The 20,784-nt window shown below is 40.5% G+C and overlaps 1 protein-coding gene across 1 annotated transcript in view; it reads right to left on the reverse strand.

Annotated features, from left to right (window-relative positions):
- The window catches only part of LOC311118650 (uncharacterized protein), a gene marked incomplete at both ends in the record, with an annotated part of 194,103 nt that overhangs the window by 44,380 nt on the left and 128,939 nt on the right, over nt 1-20,784 (reverse strand). The window contains one exon of the mRNA XM_084157660.1: nt 1,212-1,333. Coding sequence (XP_084013786.1) covers nt 1,212-1,333 — 122 coding nt within the window. The remainder of the gene's footprint in view (nt 1-1,211; nt 1,334-20,784) is intronic.

The following is a 20,784-nucleotide window of genomic DNA, read 5'->3' on the forward strand; positions in this document are numbered from 1 at the left end:
GAGAGAGGAGGCAGGGTTGTAAGTGTGTGTGTGTACATGCATGCATGTATGTGTGCATGTGTGTGTGAGGGTGTGTAGGTGAGGGTTGTCCTGCATGTAGCTGAAGAAGCATGAGGGCAGAGAAGGAAGATGGGAGAAAAGAAAGAGGGGAGCGAATGAGGAGGGGAGCCAGGAGAGAGAGAGAACAGAGAGACAGGAGATCAAACCGGAGGAGAAAGGCTAGAGGAGAGAGAGAGAGAGAGAGAGAGAGAGAGAGAGACAGAGAGAGAGACAGAGACAGAGACAGAGAGAGAGAGAGAGAGAGAGAGAGAGAGAGAGAGAGAGAGAGAGAGAGAGACAGAGACAGAGACAGAGACAGAGACAGAGACAGAGACAGAGACAGAGAGAGAGAGAGAGAGAGAGAGAGAGAGAGAGAGAGAGAGAGAGAGAGAGAGACAGACAGAGACAGAGACAGAGACAGAGACAGAGACAGAGACAGAGAGAGAGAGAGAGAGAGAGAGAGAGAGAGAGAGAGAGAGAGAGAATACAAAGTGAAAAGAAAGTGTGTGAAGATAAATGAACAATGGAGGGAAAGGGCAAACGACAGAGCGTACAGTAGAGAGAGATGGAGAAGAGAAAAGAGAAACAGAAACATGTGGATGTAGCATAATGTTAGACTATGTAAATGTTGATGTGATGGCAGACACACACAGTAATAGATGTTGATTGTTCCCAAGTGTTATAAAACCAAAGACATACCATAACATACAAACCCGAAAACTCCCTCACTGGCCACACCTAAGACTCCATTCCAGTTATACAGGGTGTTCCCCAGGGCTCTGTGCTGGACCCCCTACTCTCCACTATCTACCCTCCTCCCACTTATTAGAACAAATCTGCTTTGTCACCTCATATCTGCCTAAGCATGTAATATATGACTTAATCCATTTCAACAACCACATTGGATATAAGTGTTGTTTCATGCTTTAATGTGTCACCCTCTGGGATTTTAGATTTCTATTAGTGGTGGGCAACAATATTGATAATACAATACCATATTGATATTGTTTGATATCGATATGAACGAGGCATATCGTGATATTGTTTGATATCGATATGAACGAGGCATATCGTGATATTGTTTGATATCGATATGAACGAGGCATATCGTGATATTGTTTTATCCTTCCTAGCCTTTTGCTCGCCTTTTACCCAAAATAAAATCAACTCACCAAGTGGAGGTCTCTGCAGGTTGAGTTGTTGCTGCAGATGTTGCTGGCACAGTCGTCAATGTCTTGCTCACACGTCACACCAGCATAGCCAGGGTTGCACAGGCAGTAGAACCCATCTACCACTAAAAAGGGAGAGAAATATGTCAATTAAGTATAAACTTACAATGTACTATGGATGGATTTGATATAACTTTTCTCTACATCTCTCTACCTATTCACCCTCTCTTTCTCTACATCTCTACCTATTCACCATCTCTTTCTCTACATCTCTCTACCTATTCACCATCTCTTTCTCTACATCTCTACCTATTCACCCTCTCTTTCTCTACATCTCTCTACCTATTCACCCTCTCTTTCTCTACATCTCTACCTATTCACCATCTCTTTCTCTACATCTCTCTACCTATTCACCATCTCTTTCTCTACACCTCTCTACCTATTCACCCTCTCTTTCTCTACATCTCTTTACCTATTCACCATCTCTTTCTCTACATCTCTACCTATTCACCATCTCTTTCTCTACATCTCTCTACCTATTCACCATCTCTTTCTCTACATCTCTACCTATTCACCCTCTCTTTCTCTACATCTCTCTACCTATTCACCATCTCTTTCTCTACATCTCTACCTATTCACCCTCTCTTTCTCTACATCTCTCTACCTATTCACCCTCTCTTTCTCTACATCTCTACCTATTCACCCTCTCTTTCTCTACATCTCTCTACCTATTCACCCTCTCTTTCTCTACATCTCTCTACCTATTCACCCTCTCTTTCTCTACATCTCTCTACCTATTCACCCTCTCTTTCTCTACATCTCTCTACCTATTCACCCTCTCTTTCTCTACACCTCTCTACCTATTCACCCTCTCTTTCTCTACACCTCTCTACCTATTCACCCTCTCTTTCTCTACACCTCTCTACCTATTCACCCTCTCTTTCTCTACACCTCTCTACCTATTCACCCTCTCTTTATCTACCTCTCTCTACCTATTCACCCTCTCTTTCTCTACACCTCTCTACCTATTCACCCTCTCTTTCTCTACACCTCTCTACCTATTCACCCTCTCTTTCTCTACACCTCTCTACCTATTCACCATCTCTTTCTCTACCTATTCACCCTCTCTTTCTCTACACCTCTCTACCTATTCACCCTCTCTTTCTCTACATCTCTCTACCTATTCACCATCTCTTTCTCTACCTATTCACCCCCTCTTTCTCTACATCTCTCTACCTATTCACCCTCTCTTTCTCTACCTCTCTCTACCTATTCACCATCTCTTTCTCTACATCTCTCTACCTATTCACCCTCTCTTTCTCTACATCTCTACCTATTCACCATCTCTTTCTCTACATCTCTCTACCTATTCACCCTCTCTTTCTCTACACCTCTCTTTCTCTACATCTCTCTACCTATTCACCATCTCTTTCTCTACCTATTCACCCTCTCTTTCTCTACATCTCTCTACCTATTCACCCTCTCTTTCTCTACCTCTCTCTACCTATTCACCATCTCTTTCTCTACATCTCTCTACCTATTCACCCTCTCTTTCTCTACATCTCTCTACCTATTCACCATCTCTTTCTCTACATCTCTACCTATTCACCCTCTCTTTCTCTACACCTCTCTACCTATTCACCCTCTCTTTCTCTACATCTCTCTACCTATTCACCATCTCTTTCTCTACCTATTCACCCTCTCTTTCTCTACATCTCTCTACCTATTCACCATCTATTTTTCTACCTCTCTACCTATTCACCCTCTCTTTCTCTACATCTCTACCTATTCACCATCTCTTTCTCTACATCTCTCTACCTATTCACCCTCTCTTTCTCTACATCTCTCTACCTATTCACCATCTCTTTCTCTACACCTCTCTACCTATTCACCATCTCTTTCTCTACATCTCTCTACCTATTCACCCTCTCTTTCTCTACATCTCTCTACCTATTCACCATCTCTTTCTCTACACCTCTCTACCTATTCACCCTCTCTTTCTCTACATCTCTCTACCTATTCACCCTCTCTTTCTCTACATCTCTCTACCTATTCACCCTCTCTTTCTCTACATCTCTCTACCTATTCACCCTCTCTTTCTCTACATCTCTCTACCTATTCACCATCTCTTTCTCTACCTATTCACCCTCTCTTTCTCTACATCTCTCTACCTATTCACCCTCTCTTTCTCTACCTCTCTCTACCTATTCACCATCTCTTTCTCTACATCTCTCTACCTATTCACCCTCTCTTTCTCTACACCTCTCTACCTATTCACCATCTCTTTCTCTACATCTCTCTACCTATTCACCATCTCTTTCTCTACATCTCTACCTGTTCACCATCTCTTTCTCTACATCTCTCTACCTATTCACCCTCTCTTTCTCTACATCTCTCTACCTATTCACCCTCTCTTTCTCTACATCTCTCTACCTATTCACCATCTCTTTCTCTACCTCTCTCTACCTATTCACCCTCTCGTTCTCTACATCTCTCTACCTATTCGCCATCTCTTTCTCTACATCTCTACCTATTCACCATCTCTTTCTCTACCTATTCACCCTCTCTTTCTCTACACCTCTCTACCTATTCACCCTCTCTTTCTCTACATCTCTCTACCTATTCACCATCTCTTTCTCTACATCTCTACCTATTCACCCTCTCTTTCTCAATGAAAGCATGGTCATTTGTTTTCTCTCTCTAGTGATCTAGTGAAGCCAACATAGTAAACCGACAGAAAAGGGAAGTGTGAGAGAAAGAACTGTTACAAATGTGGTGATTTCTGGGCACCAGGTCAGAAATGAGAATCTCCCAGGGCTAATAATCCAGTTCCTATTTATTAATCATTGATGATGTTAAAGAGAGATTCATCACCATCTCCTTTTCTCACCAAGGGTGCCTCCCAAATGGCACCCAATTGGCACCCATAGGGCTGTGGTCAAAAATAGTGCACTATGTAGAGAACAGAATGCCATTTGGGACGAAGACCACCACAACAGTAGTACACAGTCAGTGGCAGTGACATAGGTAATTGTGACGGTTCTTCCAGGGGAGTGAATTTATTACAACCAGTAGCCATGGGTCCTTCATTATCCCAAAGATTTACCATGTAATCTATGCTGTCACTCTGTCCTGGTGCGTGTAGCTGCTATTACTCTCATTAAATGCTTTAGGTCATGGGTGGCAGTGGCATTACTCATCCCAGCTGCTGGGGCTAGGTGGCTGGGTGGTTGGGGCTAGGTAGATGGGGCTGGGTGGCTGGGGCTAGGTAGATAGTGCTAGGTAGATGGGGCTGGGTGGTTGGGGCTAGGTGGTTGGGGCTGGGTGGCTGGGGCTAGGTAGATGGCGCTAGGTAGATGGGGCTGGGTGGTTGGGGCTAGGTGGTTGGGGCTGGGGCTAGGTAGATGGGGCTAGGTAGATGCGGCTGGGTGGCTGGGGCTAGGTAGATGGGGCTAGGTAGATGGGGCTGGGTGGTTGGGGCTAGGTAGATGTGGCTAGGTTGCTGGGGCTAGGTAGATGGGGCTAGTTGTGGAGAAGTACAGATCAGGGTTGGGTTATAAAAAAACATCAGAAACTTTGAACATCCCACGGAGCACCATTAAATCCATTATAAAAAAATGGAAAGAATATGGCACCACAACAAACCTGCCAAGAGAGGGCCGCCCACCAAAACTCACGGACCAGGCAAGGAGGGCATTAATCAGAGAGGCAACAAAGAGACCAAAGATAACCCTGAAGGAGCTGCAAAGCTCCACAGCAGAGATTGGAGTATCTGTCCATAGGACCACTTTAAGCCGTACATGCCACAGAGCTGGCCTTTACAGAAGAGTGGCCAGAAAAAAAGCCATTGCTTAAAGAAAAAAATAAGCAAACACGTTTGGTGTTCGCCAAAAGGTATGTGGGAGACTCCCCCAAACATATGGAAGAAGGTACTCAGGTCAGATGAGACTAAAATTGAGCTTTTTGGCCATCAAGAAAAACGCTATGTCTGGCGCAAACCCAACACCTCTCATCACCCCGAGAACACCATCCCCACAGTGAAGCATGGTGGTGGCAGCATCATGCTGTGGGGATGTTTTTCATCGGCATGGTCAGAATTGAAGGAATGATGGATGGCGTTAAATACAGGTAAATTCTTGAGGGAAACCTGTTTCACTCTTCCAGAGATTTGAGACTGGGACGGAGGTTCACCTTCCAGCAGGACAATGACCCTAAGCATACTGCTAAAGCAACACTCGAGTGGTTTAAGGGGAAACATTTAAATGTCTTGGAATGGCTTAGTCAAAGCCCAGACCTCAATCCAATTGAGAATCTGTGGTATGACTTAAAGATTGCTGTACACCAGCGGAACCCATCCAACTTGAAGGAGCTGGAGCAGTTTTGCCTTGAAGAATGGGCAAAAATCCCACTGTATGCGAGCACACTCATTTGGTTTGTCTAACTGAATTGGGCCAAACTGAAGCATGCTGACGCCTTACGGACTCCAGTGGGGCTTACTGTTGTTTCCATTAAGTACCCAGGAGAAAACCCTGTTGTTTCCATTAAGTACCCAGGAGAAAACCCTGTTGTTTCCATTAAGTACCCAGGAGAAAACCCTGTTGTTTCCATTAACTCTTCGGAGTCTGGAGCTTTTTTGGCCGTTTTTGGGTACCTTCAATTTTGCCCTGATATACTACATAAAGAAATGTTTACCAGACCAATGTTGGGTATCTTTTTTTTCAGCACAACCTCACCTATATGATCTGTTAGTAAGTTTTTCACTTTGACATACTATTTCAACACACTGGACCCAAACACACACAGAAAACACAAAGTCCGTTTAGAAAAAAGATGGTTTTTTTATTGTAAAACCCTCAAACATGGTGAACCAAGCATTTAAAAAGCTTCAAATTGAACCACAAGGTGCAAATATGAACATATAAAAGTATTTTGGTGATATATACAAGCAATAAATAACTATTTACAATAAAAAGTAGGTATAACCACTGGCGTTTTTCTTCTATTCTAACCCTAAACCTTTTTGTGCCACTCCTCAAAACAGTTTCTGTCCAAAATGAAAAAAAAAGCTTCAAATTGAACCACAAAGTGCAAATATGAACATATAAAAGTATTCTTGAGATATATACAAGCAATACACAACTATTTACAAAAAAAGTAGGTATAGCCACTGGCCTTTACCCTATTTGTGCCACTCTTCAAAACAGTTCCTGTCCACAATGACACAGAGAGCCACATCACAGGCCTTGCACTTCCATGGTGTGACAAACCTCTTCTTGTCAACTTGTTTACAGCGTTGACAAACCCTGCGGCCTGCTGTGGCTTTGTCTTTGGCCTCTGCAACATTGGCAATGGCCACAGGAACATGGCTGGTGCTACTAACTCGTGAAAAACTCTCCAAAACTACTCATGAACTGAACTAATTCCTCTCGTTCGTTCTTTCGCAATGGCTAGTTGTCATGGGAATGAATGTTTATATACTTGTGTGCATCCTGAAGAACCGGGTTAGCACAAGCACACGTTTTTTTCCGTTCCTTTTTATCACAAAAGACGACAAAGTTATTATAATAAATGCAAAGCGCTCATAAAAGAGCGCATATTTTGACGCACTTTTTTCATGGAATTGAAATTATCATAACTTTGGTTTTAGTTGGTGTATTTACATGAAACAAACACTCAAAACGTAGCTTCGGGTCTCCATTTCTGCATGAAATCGACGGCAGCCCTCTGCGTCACTTGGTTTGGATGCTGCGCGGTCCTAAAGCCGGCCCGCGATTTGAACGCGCCGAAGCGTTCGCCGACTCGGAAGAGTTAAGTACCCAGGAGAAAACCCTGTTGTTTCCATTAAGTACCCAGGAGAAAACCCTGTTGTTTACATTAAGTACCCAGGAGAAAACCCTGGGTGTGTCCCAAATCGCACCCTATTCCCTATTTAGTGCACTACTTTTGACATGGCATACAGGGCTCTAGTCAAATATGTGCATTATATAGGGAATAGGGTGTCATTTGGGACGTGCAACTTCTGACAGTCTTGCTGTCATGTATATATTACAATATTATTATATACTATGTATATTCAGGGGCGGTGTGTTCATTAGGGCGATATGGGCGACGCACTGCCAAACGGGAAAAGCAAGGGATTTTTTTTCTAATCAATTATATCACGGCAACAGTAGTTATCAGTGTTCTAATCTAGACGTCTGATCTGCCACTAAATGTACAATCAGGCTAAAGTCGTGCTTCAAATGGCCCCGCCCGTTTTGGGGCGATTTCAGTCAGGTTGAAAATCGCCCAGAAGTCTCTCATAGCCTCTCATGTAAAATCTTTTTTTTTCAAATATCAGAGCTTTCAATACAATCTCTATGGGTTTCTGAGGGCTTGCACTTACGCGCTTTCGTCATACGTAACATAACCATGAACGTAACTAAGAAAAGAGCGGGTAGCAGCGTCAATCAATTCACGTACTACTATCAAGATGGCTATAGCGTTCAGTGCAACTCGATTGTCTCTTTGAAAGAAGTTCACATCAAAGACCATTCAAAACGAGCTACTGGAGTGTATGCTAGCGGTCATGAGGGAACATATTGTGGAGGAGGTGAAGTCGGCGAACTTCGTAGCTATCCAAGCTGACGAGACCACGGACGTTTCTACACATACACAGCTGGTGCTGAGGTACATAGATAGCAACCACAGAGTGCAGGAGCGCTTTTTTGAGTTCCTTCCCATCTCGGAATCAACCTCAGTCTCAATCGCCAGTGTGCTTTTGGAGAGACTGAAACTGAGAGTCAAACTCATTGCGCAAGCTTACGATGGAGCCAGTGTGATGAGGGGAGAGAAGGCTGGTGTGCAGCAAAAGGTACGTGAGCATTTCAAGAATGCCCATTACGTGCATTGCTATGTGCATCAGCTGAATTTTATGCCTGATTTCAATGAGAAAGTCATTGACCGCTTTGCTGCATTGAAAGAGAGAAGAGAACAGTTTCAGTACAAGTAATGTAGCCTCTCTCTCTCTTTGTCCCTCCCTGTCTGTCTCTTTAACACACACACGCCCAAATCAGTTCACAGTTGATGTTGTTTAAAATAGTTATTTTTCATTAAAAAAAAGTAAAACTTTTTTTTTTTACAAATCTATACAATTGGCCAGAATATGGTTGTTCATATTTACAAATCTATACAATTGGCCAGAATATGGTTGTTCATTTTTACAAAGCCATACAGATAGCTGTGTTTACCTTTTCTAGAAATTATTTTCAAATTCTGTTTTCAGGCAAAATGTCTATCACTGTTCATTTTCACAAATCTATACAAGAGGGCAGAATATGGAAGTGTATAAACATTTCCTATTACCAATAACTTGCATCAATGTTTTCAGTAGCCTCTATCAAAAGCTCCTGCTTGCTTGTTGTGAATTATGCTCAGGTGCACATATTTCCAATTCAACCATGAGGCCTTTTTGAAGCAAGTAATGTGTATATCAGTATTGACTTATATGCTGCCCCTGTCTTCATGTTGTTGCTGGACATATCTTTTTTAAAATGTGTGTAGGTCACCTAAATCATCAGAAAAATTGCCCCCCCTGAGAATTTTTTCAGGAGCCGCCACTGTGTATATTTGTACTAATTGTCCTGAACTTTCTTACTGAACTTTTTAATACTGTTTTTAATGCTATAATATCCTCCTGAGACCCAGCAATTCATTCGTATTTGGTCCGTATCGCTAAGGCCATACATGCCACCGTGTAAGGTCCTATTGTACGTTGAAGAGAATATTCTGGGCTCGGTTTCCCAAAAGTAAGGCTAAGTTTATCGTCAGAACCTTCGTAACGTTGCACTTGAAAACACTTCTAACATCTGCCTCAGACCACTTGTAGAACAGCTGAGATGTTTTTTTGCCCTCCTGTGTCACTTTATACACTGAAGATCTCAGCTAAACATAGAATCACATGGTTTATCTACCTCTCTGTGACCGCCGATAACTTCATAACAAAGTTGACTACAAATATAGAGTTGCCAATGTCTTTTTTTTAATCTATTTTTATTTATTTTTTCTGGGGGGAATGGATCAGCTTAATATTGCAGATAGATTGTATCTTCTATCAATGTAATTGTCTGCATCACTTCCAATCCCCCATGTTTTTTATATTTTTTATATTTTTATATACAGTGGGGGAAAAAAGTATTTAGTCAGCCACCAATTGTGCAAGTTCTCCCACTTAAAAAGATGAGAGAGGCCTGTAATTTTCATCATAGGTACACGTCAACTATGACAGACAAATTGAGAAAAAAAATCCAGAAAATCACATTGTAGGATTTGTAATGAATTTATTTGCAAATTATGGTGGAAAATAAGTATTTGGTCACCTACAAACAAGCAAGATTTCTGGCTCTCACAGACCTGTAACTTCTTCTTTAAGAGGCTCCTCTGTCCTCCACTCGTTACCTGTATTAATGGCACCTGTTTGAACTTGTTATCAGTATAAAAGACACCTGTCCACAACCTCAAACAGTCACACTCCAAACTCCACTATGGCCAAGACCAAAGAGCTGTCAAAGGACACCAGAAACAAAATAGTAGACCTGCACCAGGCTGGGAAGACTGAATCTGCAATTGGTAAGCAGCTTGGTTTGAAGAAATCAACTGTGGGAGCAATTATTAGGAAATGGAAGACATACAAGACCACTGATAATCTCCCTCGATCTGGGGCTCCACGCAAGATCTCACCCCGTGGGGTCAAAATGATCACAAGAACGGTGAGCAAAAATCCCAGAACCACACGGGGGGACCTAGTGAATGACCTGCAGAGAGCTGGGACCAAAGTAACAAAGCCTACCATCAGTAACACACTACGCCGCCAGGGACTCAAATCCTGCAGTGAGGACGTGTCCCCCTGCTTAAGCCAGTACATGTCCAGGCCCGTCTGAAGATTGCTAGAGTGCATTTGGATGATCCAGAAGAGGATTGGGAGAATGTCATATGGTCAGATGAAACCAAAATATAACTTTTTGGTAAAAACTCAACTCGTCGTGTTTGGAGGACAAAGAATGCTGAGTTGCATCCAAAGAACACCATACCTACTGTGAAGCATGGGGGTGGAAACATCATGCTTTGGGGCTGTTTTTCTGCAAAGGGACCAGGACGACTGATCCGTGTAAAGGAAAGAATGAATGGGGCCATGTATCGTGAGATTTTGAGTGAAAACCTCCTTCCATCAGCAAGGGCATTGAAGATGAAACGTGGCTGGGTCTTTTAGCATGACAATGATCCCAAACACACCACCGGGGCAACAAAGGAGTGGCTTCGTAAGAAGCATTTCAAGGTCCTGGAGTGGCCTAGCCAGTCTCCAGATCTCAACACCATAGAAAATCTTTGGAGGGAGTTGAAAGTCTGTGTTGCCCAGCGACAGCCCCAAAACATCACTGCTCTAGAGGAGATCTGCATGGAGGAATGGGCCAAAATACCAGCAACAGTGTGTGAAAACCTTGTGAAGACTTACAGAAAAAGTTTGACCTGTGCCATTGCCAACAAAGGGTATATAACAAAGTATTGAGAAACTTTTGTTATTGACCAAATACTTATTTTCCACCATAATTTGCAAATAAATTCATAAAAAATCCTACAATGTGATTTCCTGGATTTTTTTTTCTCATTTTGTCTGTCATAGTTGACGTGTACCTATGATGAGAATTACAGGCCTCTCTCATCTTTTTAAGTGGGAGAACTTGCACAATTGGTGGCTGACTAAATACTTTTTTTCCCCACTGTATATATTCCCCTTTATTACTTTTCAACCCCACCATCCTTTCCCTACTTGGAGTAAATTAGTGAACAACAATGCCCAGGCCTCTACTTCCGGTCTATACTTACTATCTACACCTTATGGACAGAGTTAATTTTACAATAATTATATATATATATATATATATATATATATATATATATATATATATATATATATATATATATATATATATACATATTTTTTATTTATTTATTTTTATTTAATTTTTTTGCTCCTGAACTTCTTCTACTCTCAACCTCTCCGATCATTTTCATGATGTCCATCCGGTTTGCTTCTAAATGCCATATCTTTCTAACTGTGCTCTTTCCCAAAAGCTCCCAACATACAACCTATATACTTATCATGGACACAGTATGCTTACATTATTAGCTATCTTTGTTATTATTTGTTGTTATTTGTTATTAGTCCCATCCTTCAACTCTATTCAATAACTCCCATCTATCTCTTAACACCATCCATATAGGATTTCTATTTGCCATATATATTTCAACCGTACTGTGATGTTTTACAAAAGTTCTGAACCTTTCTATTCTCATTGCTTCTACAGATTGTGAATTAAAAATAAACATTTTTGCTAAAAGTATTATTATATTATTGATTGATTGACTATGACTTTTCAGATCACCCAGTAATGCTATCTGCAAGGTTAGTTCCAGGTAAATATTGCAATCCTTTAGCCATTCCTGGACCTGTGTCCAAAAACAAGCTACAAATGGACAGAACCAAAACAAATGATCTAATGATTCTGTCTCTTCACAGCTAAATCTGCAGAGCTGGGAAGATTGTATCCCCCATATAAATAACATTCTATTGGTAGCAAGAATTTTATATAATAATTTAAATTGAAAGATTCTAATTTTTGAATCCGGTGTCGTTTTGCGTGTCAGTTCATAAACACTATGCCATGGGATCGGTACGTCAAAGATCTCTTCCCAACTATTTTGCAATCTATATGGGACGGCTGTCAATCCTTTGGTCCTTAAGTGAAACTGATATACTTTTTTATTTATCACAGTTTTCCTTAACCAATTATGTTCTTTAATGCAAGGCCGACAGACAAGTTCCTTACTTTCTCCCCCTTCAACTTTCCTCTTCCACTTTTGCGGTAAGGCTGCAATTATTTGGTTGTAATTTTGGGTAGAGCAGACATTTCCATATGTTTTTGTTAGCTGCATGTGCGACATAACTCCACCAGTCCTACCGATGATATCATTTACGAAGATTATACCTTTTTTAAACATTCTGTCAAAAAATAAAGGTTTTTTGTCAATTAGTATATTTGAATTTAACCACAATATTTGTTGCATTATTTGTTCTGTCGTTTCTGGAGGATTAAATTGAAATTGCAACCAACTTTCTATGGCTTGTTTTAGAAATAGTGACATTTGGGAGATTATTTCCTTTTCAAATAACTGAAAGTGAGAGGTTGTAATCTGAATAAAGGGAAAAAGGCCTTTCTTGAACAGTGGGTGAGACAATCTTACTAATTTGCTTGAGAACCAGTTCGGATTTAAGTATAACTTTTGGATGACTGAAGATTTTAGTGATAGGTCTAATGCTTTAATATTTAATCATTTCTGTCCTCCGAATTCATATTCATTATATAAATATGCTCTTTTAATTTTGTCTGGCTTGCCGTTCCAAATAAAATTGAATATTTTTTTCTCATATAATTTAAAAAACTGTTTGCTAGGCGTAGGCAAGACCATAAGCAAATAGGTAAACTGGGATAATACTAAAGAGTTAATCAGGGTGATTTTTCCACAAATTGACAGGTATTTTCCTTTCCATGGTAGTAAGATCTTATCTATTTTTGCTAACTTTCTATTAAAATTTATTGAAGTGAGATCATTTATTTCCTTTGGGATATGTATTCCGAGTATATCCACATCACCATCAGACCATTTTATTGGTAAACTACATGGTAATGTAAAAATTGTATTTTTTAGTGATCCAATACGTAATATAGTACATTTGTCATCATTTGGTTTTAATCCAGAGAGGTTAGAAAATGTATCTAGATCCTCTATGAGGCTGTGGAGGGATTCTAGTTGTGGATCTAAAAGAAAACATGAATCATCTGCGTACAATGACACCTTTGTTTTTAAGCCCTGTATTTCTAATCCTCTGATATTATTATTGGATCTGATTTTAATAGCTAACATCTCGATGGCCACAATAAATAGATATGCCGATAGTGGACAACCTTGTTTCACTCCTCTTGACAGTTTAAAACTTTCTGAGAAATAGCCATTATTTACTATTTTACACCTAGGGTTACTATACATGATTTTGACCCATTTTATAAGAGATTCTCCCAAATTGAAATGCTCCAGGCATTTATATATAAACCCCAGTCGAACTTTATCAAATGCCTTTTCGAAGTCTGCTATGAATAGCAGGCCTGGTTTCCCATATTTTCCATAGTGTTCTATTGTTTCCAATACTTGCCTTATATTATCTCCAATGTATCTTCCATGTAAAAAACCTGTCTGATTAGAATGAATAATATCCGACAATACCTTTTTAATTCTATGCGCTATACATTTTGCTAGGATTTTTGCATCACAACACTGAAGTGTAAGGGGCCTCCAATTTTGTAAATGGACTGGATCTTTATATTTTCCACTTGTATCCTGTTTCAGTAATAATGAGATCAGACCTTCTTCTTGAGTGTCAGATAATCTACCATTTACATAGGAGTGGTTAAAACATGCTAATAACGGTCCTCTTAGTATATCAAAAAAGGTTTGGTATACCTCGATTGGTATGCCATCCAACCCTGGAGTTTTCCCGGACTTAAAGTATTTAATTGCATCCAGAAGTTCCTCCTCTGTAATTTCACCTTCACATGAGTCTTTCTGTGTGGCTGTTAATTTGACATTATCAATAGAAAAAAAATCTCTACAATTAGCTTCAGTTAGAGGAGATGGAGGCGACTGAAAAGAAAACATATGCTTAAAGTACTTTGTTTCTTCCTTCAAAATATCATTCTTCCTTCAAAATATCATTGCCAATGTCTTTGCACTTAATACAAACAAGCGACGTATAAAACAAACAAGCGACGTATTCAAACGGAGATGACTGCATTAAAATATAAATACAGTAGGCTATTCATACGTTGCACCTCCGTCACTCGGTCGCGTCATGCCATTGTTATGAACGTTCTCAAGCCGTCCTCTATTGGCGGCGCCATAGTGGTGCCTTAAGGTGGTGATGAACCCAGCCATTCTGAATGGAGGCTAACGAATGTTTAATCTAAATTACACTATAGTGCCTGGAAATATGACGACATTGTTAAAGTAGTCAAACAACTTTGCCAGCATTATCATGTCGTCAAATTTACTTTAGACAGATGGCAATGTTGTCATTAACTAGTTAAGTTCGTCAAAAATAGCTAGCAATGCTAGCGTTAGCTAGCTAAAATCTGTTGGCCTCTTCTCAATCTTAGCTAGCTAGCTAGCGTTATACTGCATCTAAAGTCAATCTGGTGACATCAAAAAAATGACAAAAGGTTTTCCTACTAATTATTTGTCTCCTTTTGAATGTCATTGTATTTCCAAGCCACTGTAATGCACTTTTTATGAAATCTTTATCAGCACTCATTGACGATGCATTGACTATAATGCTCAGTCGGGCATCAGTCCAAAAACGAACGTTCAAAACAACATTGTGACGAAACATGCAACCCATGAATAGGCTTATTTAAATAATATTCAAAGCTGCCTGAATATTTGCAGCCATAGGTGATAATATCTTTCTAGGAGCTGATCCATTGTCAGTATTGTGGAATAATTCTAATGTTAAGGTATGATTTGAATGGAGAAAGCTGATCCGAGACCAGTGTTTTTTTCTTCTTTTGATCCTATCAGTATCGACACATGCCTCAACAATGCACTTAGCGAACGTTCCCTCTGCGTGGTGTTTTGGGAAACTAATATTAAATCTTCGGCCGTTGTAGGAACGATGCATCTTTAAAACACTCGTAAGCCTATGTTCCATCGCTATTGGGAAACCGGGCCCTGGACTTTTCAATGATATCACGTGTGGGGGTGTCACCTTGATAATGTATTATTTCAGGTTCTTCAAAATGGCTACCATCACAATTAGCACATTTTATGGTAAGTGTGTATTTGTGTAATTATAATTTTTGTGAGTTTGTTTTTCAAATTGTTTCTAAAAGGCAAATATCTCATGAATAGTTTTGTGAGTTTTCAGAGCAGTGTGATAGTTTGTTCACATTAAATTAGAGCTAAATAAGAGCTTGTTAATAGTGGACATCAGCTTGTTAATAAATGTCCTCTGTAGTGGACATCAGGATGTTAATAAATGTCCTCTGTAGTGGACATCAGGATGTTAATAAATGTCCTCTGTAGTGAACATCAGGATGTTAATAAATGTCCTCTGTAGTGGACATCAGGATGTTAATAAATGTCCTCTGTAGTGGACATCAGGATGTTAATAAATGTCCTCTGTAGTGAACATCAGGATGTTAATAAATGTCCTCTGTAGTGGACATCAGGATGTTAATAAATGTCCTCTGTAGTGAACATCAGGATGTTAATAAATGTCCTCTGTAGTAGACATCAGGATGTTAATAAACTTAAAAATAAATCAGGATGTGTTTTACCTACTGTCCCAATTTATTGTAACGTTACATTTTTCATATTTAATAATCAACTGAGTTCTAATGGCCACTACAGTGCAAATACAATAAAAAATAAAACATGTTTTTTGTAACATTATTTTTTTGTGACCAAACCAACCTTTGTTTTGCTGGGTCTCAGGAGGATAACATTTCCAAATCTTAAGGAGATTTACAATGTAGTTATTACATAAGGCAAATAAACTTGACCTACATATCTAGTTTTTTGTGTTTCTTTATGTACTATACTGTGAAAGAGACGATTTCAACAGTGTGTGGGCAGAGGGGCAAGAGATCTAAACCGACAGAAAAAGAATGTGAGGCCACGTCAATTACAGTTTTTTCCAACTGCTTACACACAAAATATTTTCATGTAACACGATTTTTTAAACCTCTCACTCAAAGTGCCAAACTACACACAAAATCTCCAAAACCATAAGCTATTTCTCAGCCTTTGACTCAGTTGTCAATTGCACAAAACACTTTTTTCAAAACACTACACACAATTCTCTGCCTAAAACACAAAAATCTAACAGGAAGTGACTTGCTTTCCTTTTCCAAACACAACCAATCAAAATGCTACACTTATTCACCAGGTCACACACACACTCCTCACATGTGCAAACACTAATTGCTTAACTGATCACTAACCAATCACTGCTTTACTGTAGTATAGGCCTATAAATAGGTCAAAGGTCAGATTACCTGTTTTGAACGATGGATGCCAACAATGGACAGAGAGCCAGAGGAGTAGGAGGGAGAGGCAGGGGACAACAACAGGGACAAATTCAAAGATGAAGAGTTGGAAGAGGAGTAGGAGGAGGAGGAGGAGGAGGAAGAGGACGAGGGCAAAGAAGAGAAGGAAGGAGAGCCATCTCTGATGAGATTAGGGCAACACTTGTTGATCATGTGATAAAACCACGGTTTGACCATGAGAGAGGCTGGACTGAGAGTCCAGCCCAACTTGAGTCGATTTACAGTGGCGTCCATAATTCGAACCTTCAGAAATGAGAACAGGTATGCATCTATCTAATGACTATTTTAGCATTACAGTAATGTACTGTAAAATACGTATGACTGCATAGTATTGCATAAACATTTGTAACTCTAAGCCATCCATTTACTGCACTGCATTGAATGAATGAGGTTGGTTTTCATGCTGTACTACATTTTTTGTACATTGTTTACAGTTCCTATGCTGAACACATACTGTGTTTGAATTCTGTACAGAGTTGAAAGGCAAAGACATCATGGAGGACGAGGACGCTTGTTTACAGATGTACAAGAGACTGCAAGTATAAATATGGTTTTGGCCAACAATGCAATTAGGATTCGATAGATAAGAGAGCATATTTTGAATAGTGACACCATATTTAACAACATCAATGCTGTAAGCCTGTCGACCATACAACGCATCCTCCAACGGCACCAAGTGACGATGAAACAACTTTACAAGGTGCCATTTGAGAGAAACTCTGACAGAGTCAAGAATCTGCAACATTACTTTGTAGAGGTATGAATGCAACACTACTTCCAGTAGTTCAGACATACCATATTTACTCATCTGTATATCCTTTTGTCTGTTACAGAGAGTATTGGAGATAGATGCCCATGTAATTCACCATTAATTTATTTATGTGGATGAGGTTGGCTTCAACCTCACCAAAACCAGGCGTAGCGGAAGAAATGTAATAGGACTGAGGGCAATTACCAATGTCCCTGGACAGCGTGGGGGTAATATAACTATGTGTGCTGCCATCACTCAAAATGGGGTCCTCCATCACAATGCCACACTGGGTCCGTACAACACCGGCCATATGCTCACTTTTCTGGATGCAATTTACACAATGCTTGTCCCTGATCCAGATCAGGAGCCTGCTAGATTTGTGGTTATATGGGACAATGTTAGTTTTCACCGGGCTGTTCTGGTCCAAAACTGGTTTGCCACCCATCCACAATTTGTAGTTTTGTACCTACCCCCATATTCACCTTTTCTAAATCCCATAGAGGAATTCTTCTCAGCCTGGCGCTGGAAAGTGTATGATCGCCAACCCTATGCCCGCATGCCGCTTCTCCAGGCAATGGAGGACGCATGTGGGGACATAGAGGTTGCCTCTGTCCAAGGTTGGATACGCCATGCTAGGAGATACTTCCCTCGATGTTTGGCAAGAGAAAACGCATCTTGTGATGTGGACGAATTATTGTGGCCAGACCCAGCCCGGAGAAGAGATGAAGCGTAGCTTAGCACTGATGACTGCCCCCCCCCCCCCCCCCCCCCTACCAATTCCTGGACTGCCCCCCCGGGACCCCACACACACAATTGTGTTCTTTACTGTATTCTAAAGAATATACTTTTGGTTTACATATGTTTATGGTTTTGTTGTATGCTACTGTATACAACAGTAATGTTTGGCCTAATAAATATTTTCTGTTTCTACATTGCATTGGTGTTTACAGTGTACTTGTTACCCCTCTCAGCAGATTACTTTCACTGTAGAACATTGTATTGAAATGTAGATATAAGCCTATGAAAGACCAAAGAGCTTTAGATTTAGAACAACAGTGTTTACATGGTATATCCACAAATTTACTATTATGAAAGAAGTGTTTGCCATTTGATGCAAATGCTTCATTCTGACATGGGTTTATGGCATTTTGAATGCAGTGTTACATTTTGAAGGAGATGTGAGGCATTTTGCATTTTGTGTGTGCAGTTTTGGGAATTGTGTGTAGAGTTTTGAAAAAAGTTTTGAAAACGTGTGTAAGCAGTTGGAAAAAACTGTAATGGAAAAAGGATCAGATTTCATATGGATCACAGTTCATAAGCTTCTGTCACTTCCAATATTGTAAATCTGTTTCCCGGTGTGTTCCATGTCTCCTGACAGAGCTGGTAGTTACATATACAGTGGGGAGAACAAGTATTTGATACACTGCCGATTTTGCAGGTTTTCCTACTTACAAAGCATGTTGAGGTCTGTCATTTTTATCATAGGTACACTTCAACTGTGAGAGACAGAATCTAAAACACAAATCCAGAAAATCACATTGTATGATTTTTAAGTAATTAATTTGCATTTTATTGCATGACATAAGTATTTGATCACCTACCAACCAGTAAGAATTCCGGCTCTCACAGACCTGTTAGTTTTTATTTAAGAAGCCCTCCTGTTCTCCACTCATTACCTGTATTAACTGCACCTGTTTGAACTCGTTACCTGTATAAAAGACACCTGTCCACACACTCAATCAAACAGACTCCAACCTCTCCACAATGGCCAAGACCAGAGAGCTGTGTAAGGACATCAGGGATAAAATTGTAGACCTGCACAAGGCTGGGATGGGCTACAGGACAATAGGCAAGCAGCTTGGTGAGAAGGCAACAACTGTTGGCGCAATTATTAGAAAATTGAAGAAGTTCAAGATGACGGTCAATCACCCTCTGTCTGGGGCTCCATGCAAGATCTCACCTTGTGGGGCATCAATGATCATGAGGAAGGTGAGGGATCAGCCCAGAACTACACGGCAGGACCTGGTCAATAACCTGAAGAGAGCTGGGACCACAGTCTCAAAGAAAACCATTAGTAACACACTACGCCGTCATGGATTAAAATCCTGCAGCGCACGCAAGGTCCCCCTGCTCAAGCCAGCGCATGTCCAGGCCCGTCTGAAGTTTGCCAATAACCATCTGGATGATCCAGAGGAGGAATGGGAGAAGGTCATGTGGTCTGATGAGACAAAAATATAGCTTTTTGGTCTAAACTCCACTCGCCGTGTTTGGAGGAAGAAGAAGGATCCCCAAGAACACCATCCCAACCGTGAAGCATGGAGGTGGAAACATCATTCTTTGGGGATAGTTTTCTGCAAAGGGGACAGGACGACTGCACCGTATTGAGGGGAGGATGGATGGGGCCATGTATCGCGAGATCTTGGCCAACAACCTCCTTCCCTCAGTAAGAGCATTGAAGATGGGTCGTGGCTGGGTCTTCCAGCATGACAACGACCCGAAACACACAGCCAGGGCAACTAAGGAGTGGCTCCGTAAGAAGCATCTCAAGGTCCTGGAGTGGCCTAGCCAGTCTCCAGACCTGAACCCAATAGAAAATCTTTGGAGGGAGCTGAAAGTCCGTATTGCCCAGCGACAGCCCCGAAACCTGAAGGATCTGGAGAAGGTCTGTATGGAGGAGTGGGCCAAAATCCCTGCTGCAGTGTGTGCAAACCTGGTCAAGACCTACAGGAAACTTATGATCTCTGTAATTGCAAACAAAGGTTTCTGTACCAAATATTAAGTTATGCTTTTCTGATGTATCAAATACTTATGTCATGCAATAAAATGCAAATGAATTACTTAAAAATCATACAATGTGATTTTCTGGATTTTTGTTTTAGATTCCGTCTCTCACAGTTGAAGTGTACCTATGATTAAAATTACAGACCTCTACATGCTTTGTAAGTAGGAAAACCTGCAAAATCGGCAGTGTATCAAATACTTGTTCTCCCCACTGTATGTGACGTGACGGACATATTGTATCGACGTGTGTGGCCATACAATAACCTCATAATACACTTTTTGGCCAATCATATGTTGACAATGTTATGAACAAAAGCCAAATATGGTGAGCTTCTGTTTTTGATAATGACTTTAAAGCACATTTCTTTAGAGAAATAACACAGCTTCCATCATTTATCACTTTGGTCATCTCTGATCCTTATCACACTGTTCATTTGATCTAGGAGTTGCTTCGTCATTTATCACTTTGGTCATCTCTGATCCTTAACCCGCACTGTTCATTTGATATAGGAGTTGCTTCATAATTTCTGTTGGAAATGGAATACATAGAAGCCTTATTGGACGGATCGCCAGCCAGCCAGAGAAGGAAAAACAACATTCTGCCTTGGGGATTGATTTGATTGTGTATGTGTGTGTGTGTGTGTGTGTGTGTGTGTGTGTGTGTGTGTGTGTGTGGATGTGTATGTGTATGTGTGTATGTGTGTGTGTGTGTGTGTGTGTGTGTGTGTGTGGTGGGATTTATTTGATTCTATTTAGTCTGTCATTTATCATCCATTATTCAAATTAGGACGCAGCATTGATGACTAATTGAATGTCTCTCAGTGGTTAGGTTACAGAACTCAGATGG

Source organism: Coregonus lavaretus (assembly GCF_964263955.1).
Source record: "Coregonus lavaretus genome assembly, chromosome: 1".
NCBI lineage: Eukaryota > Metazoa > Chordata > Actinopteri > Salmoniformes > Salmonidae > Coregonus > Coregonus lavaretus.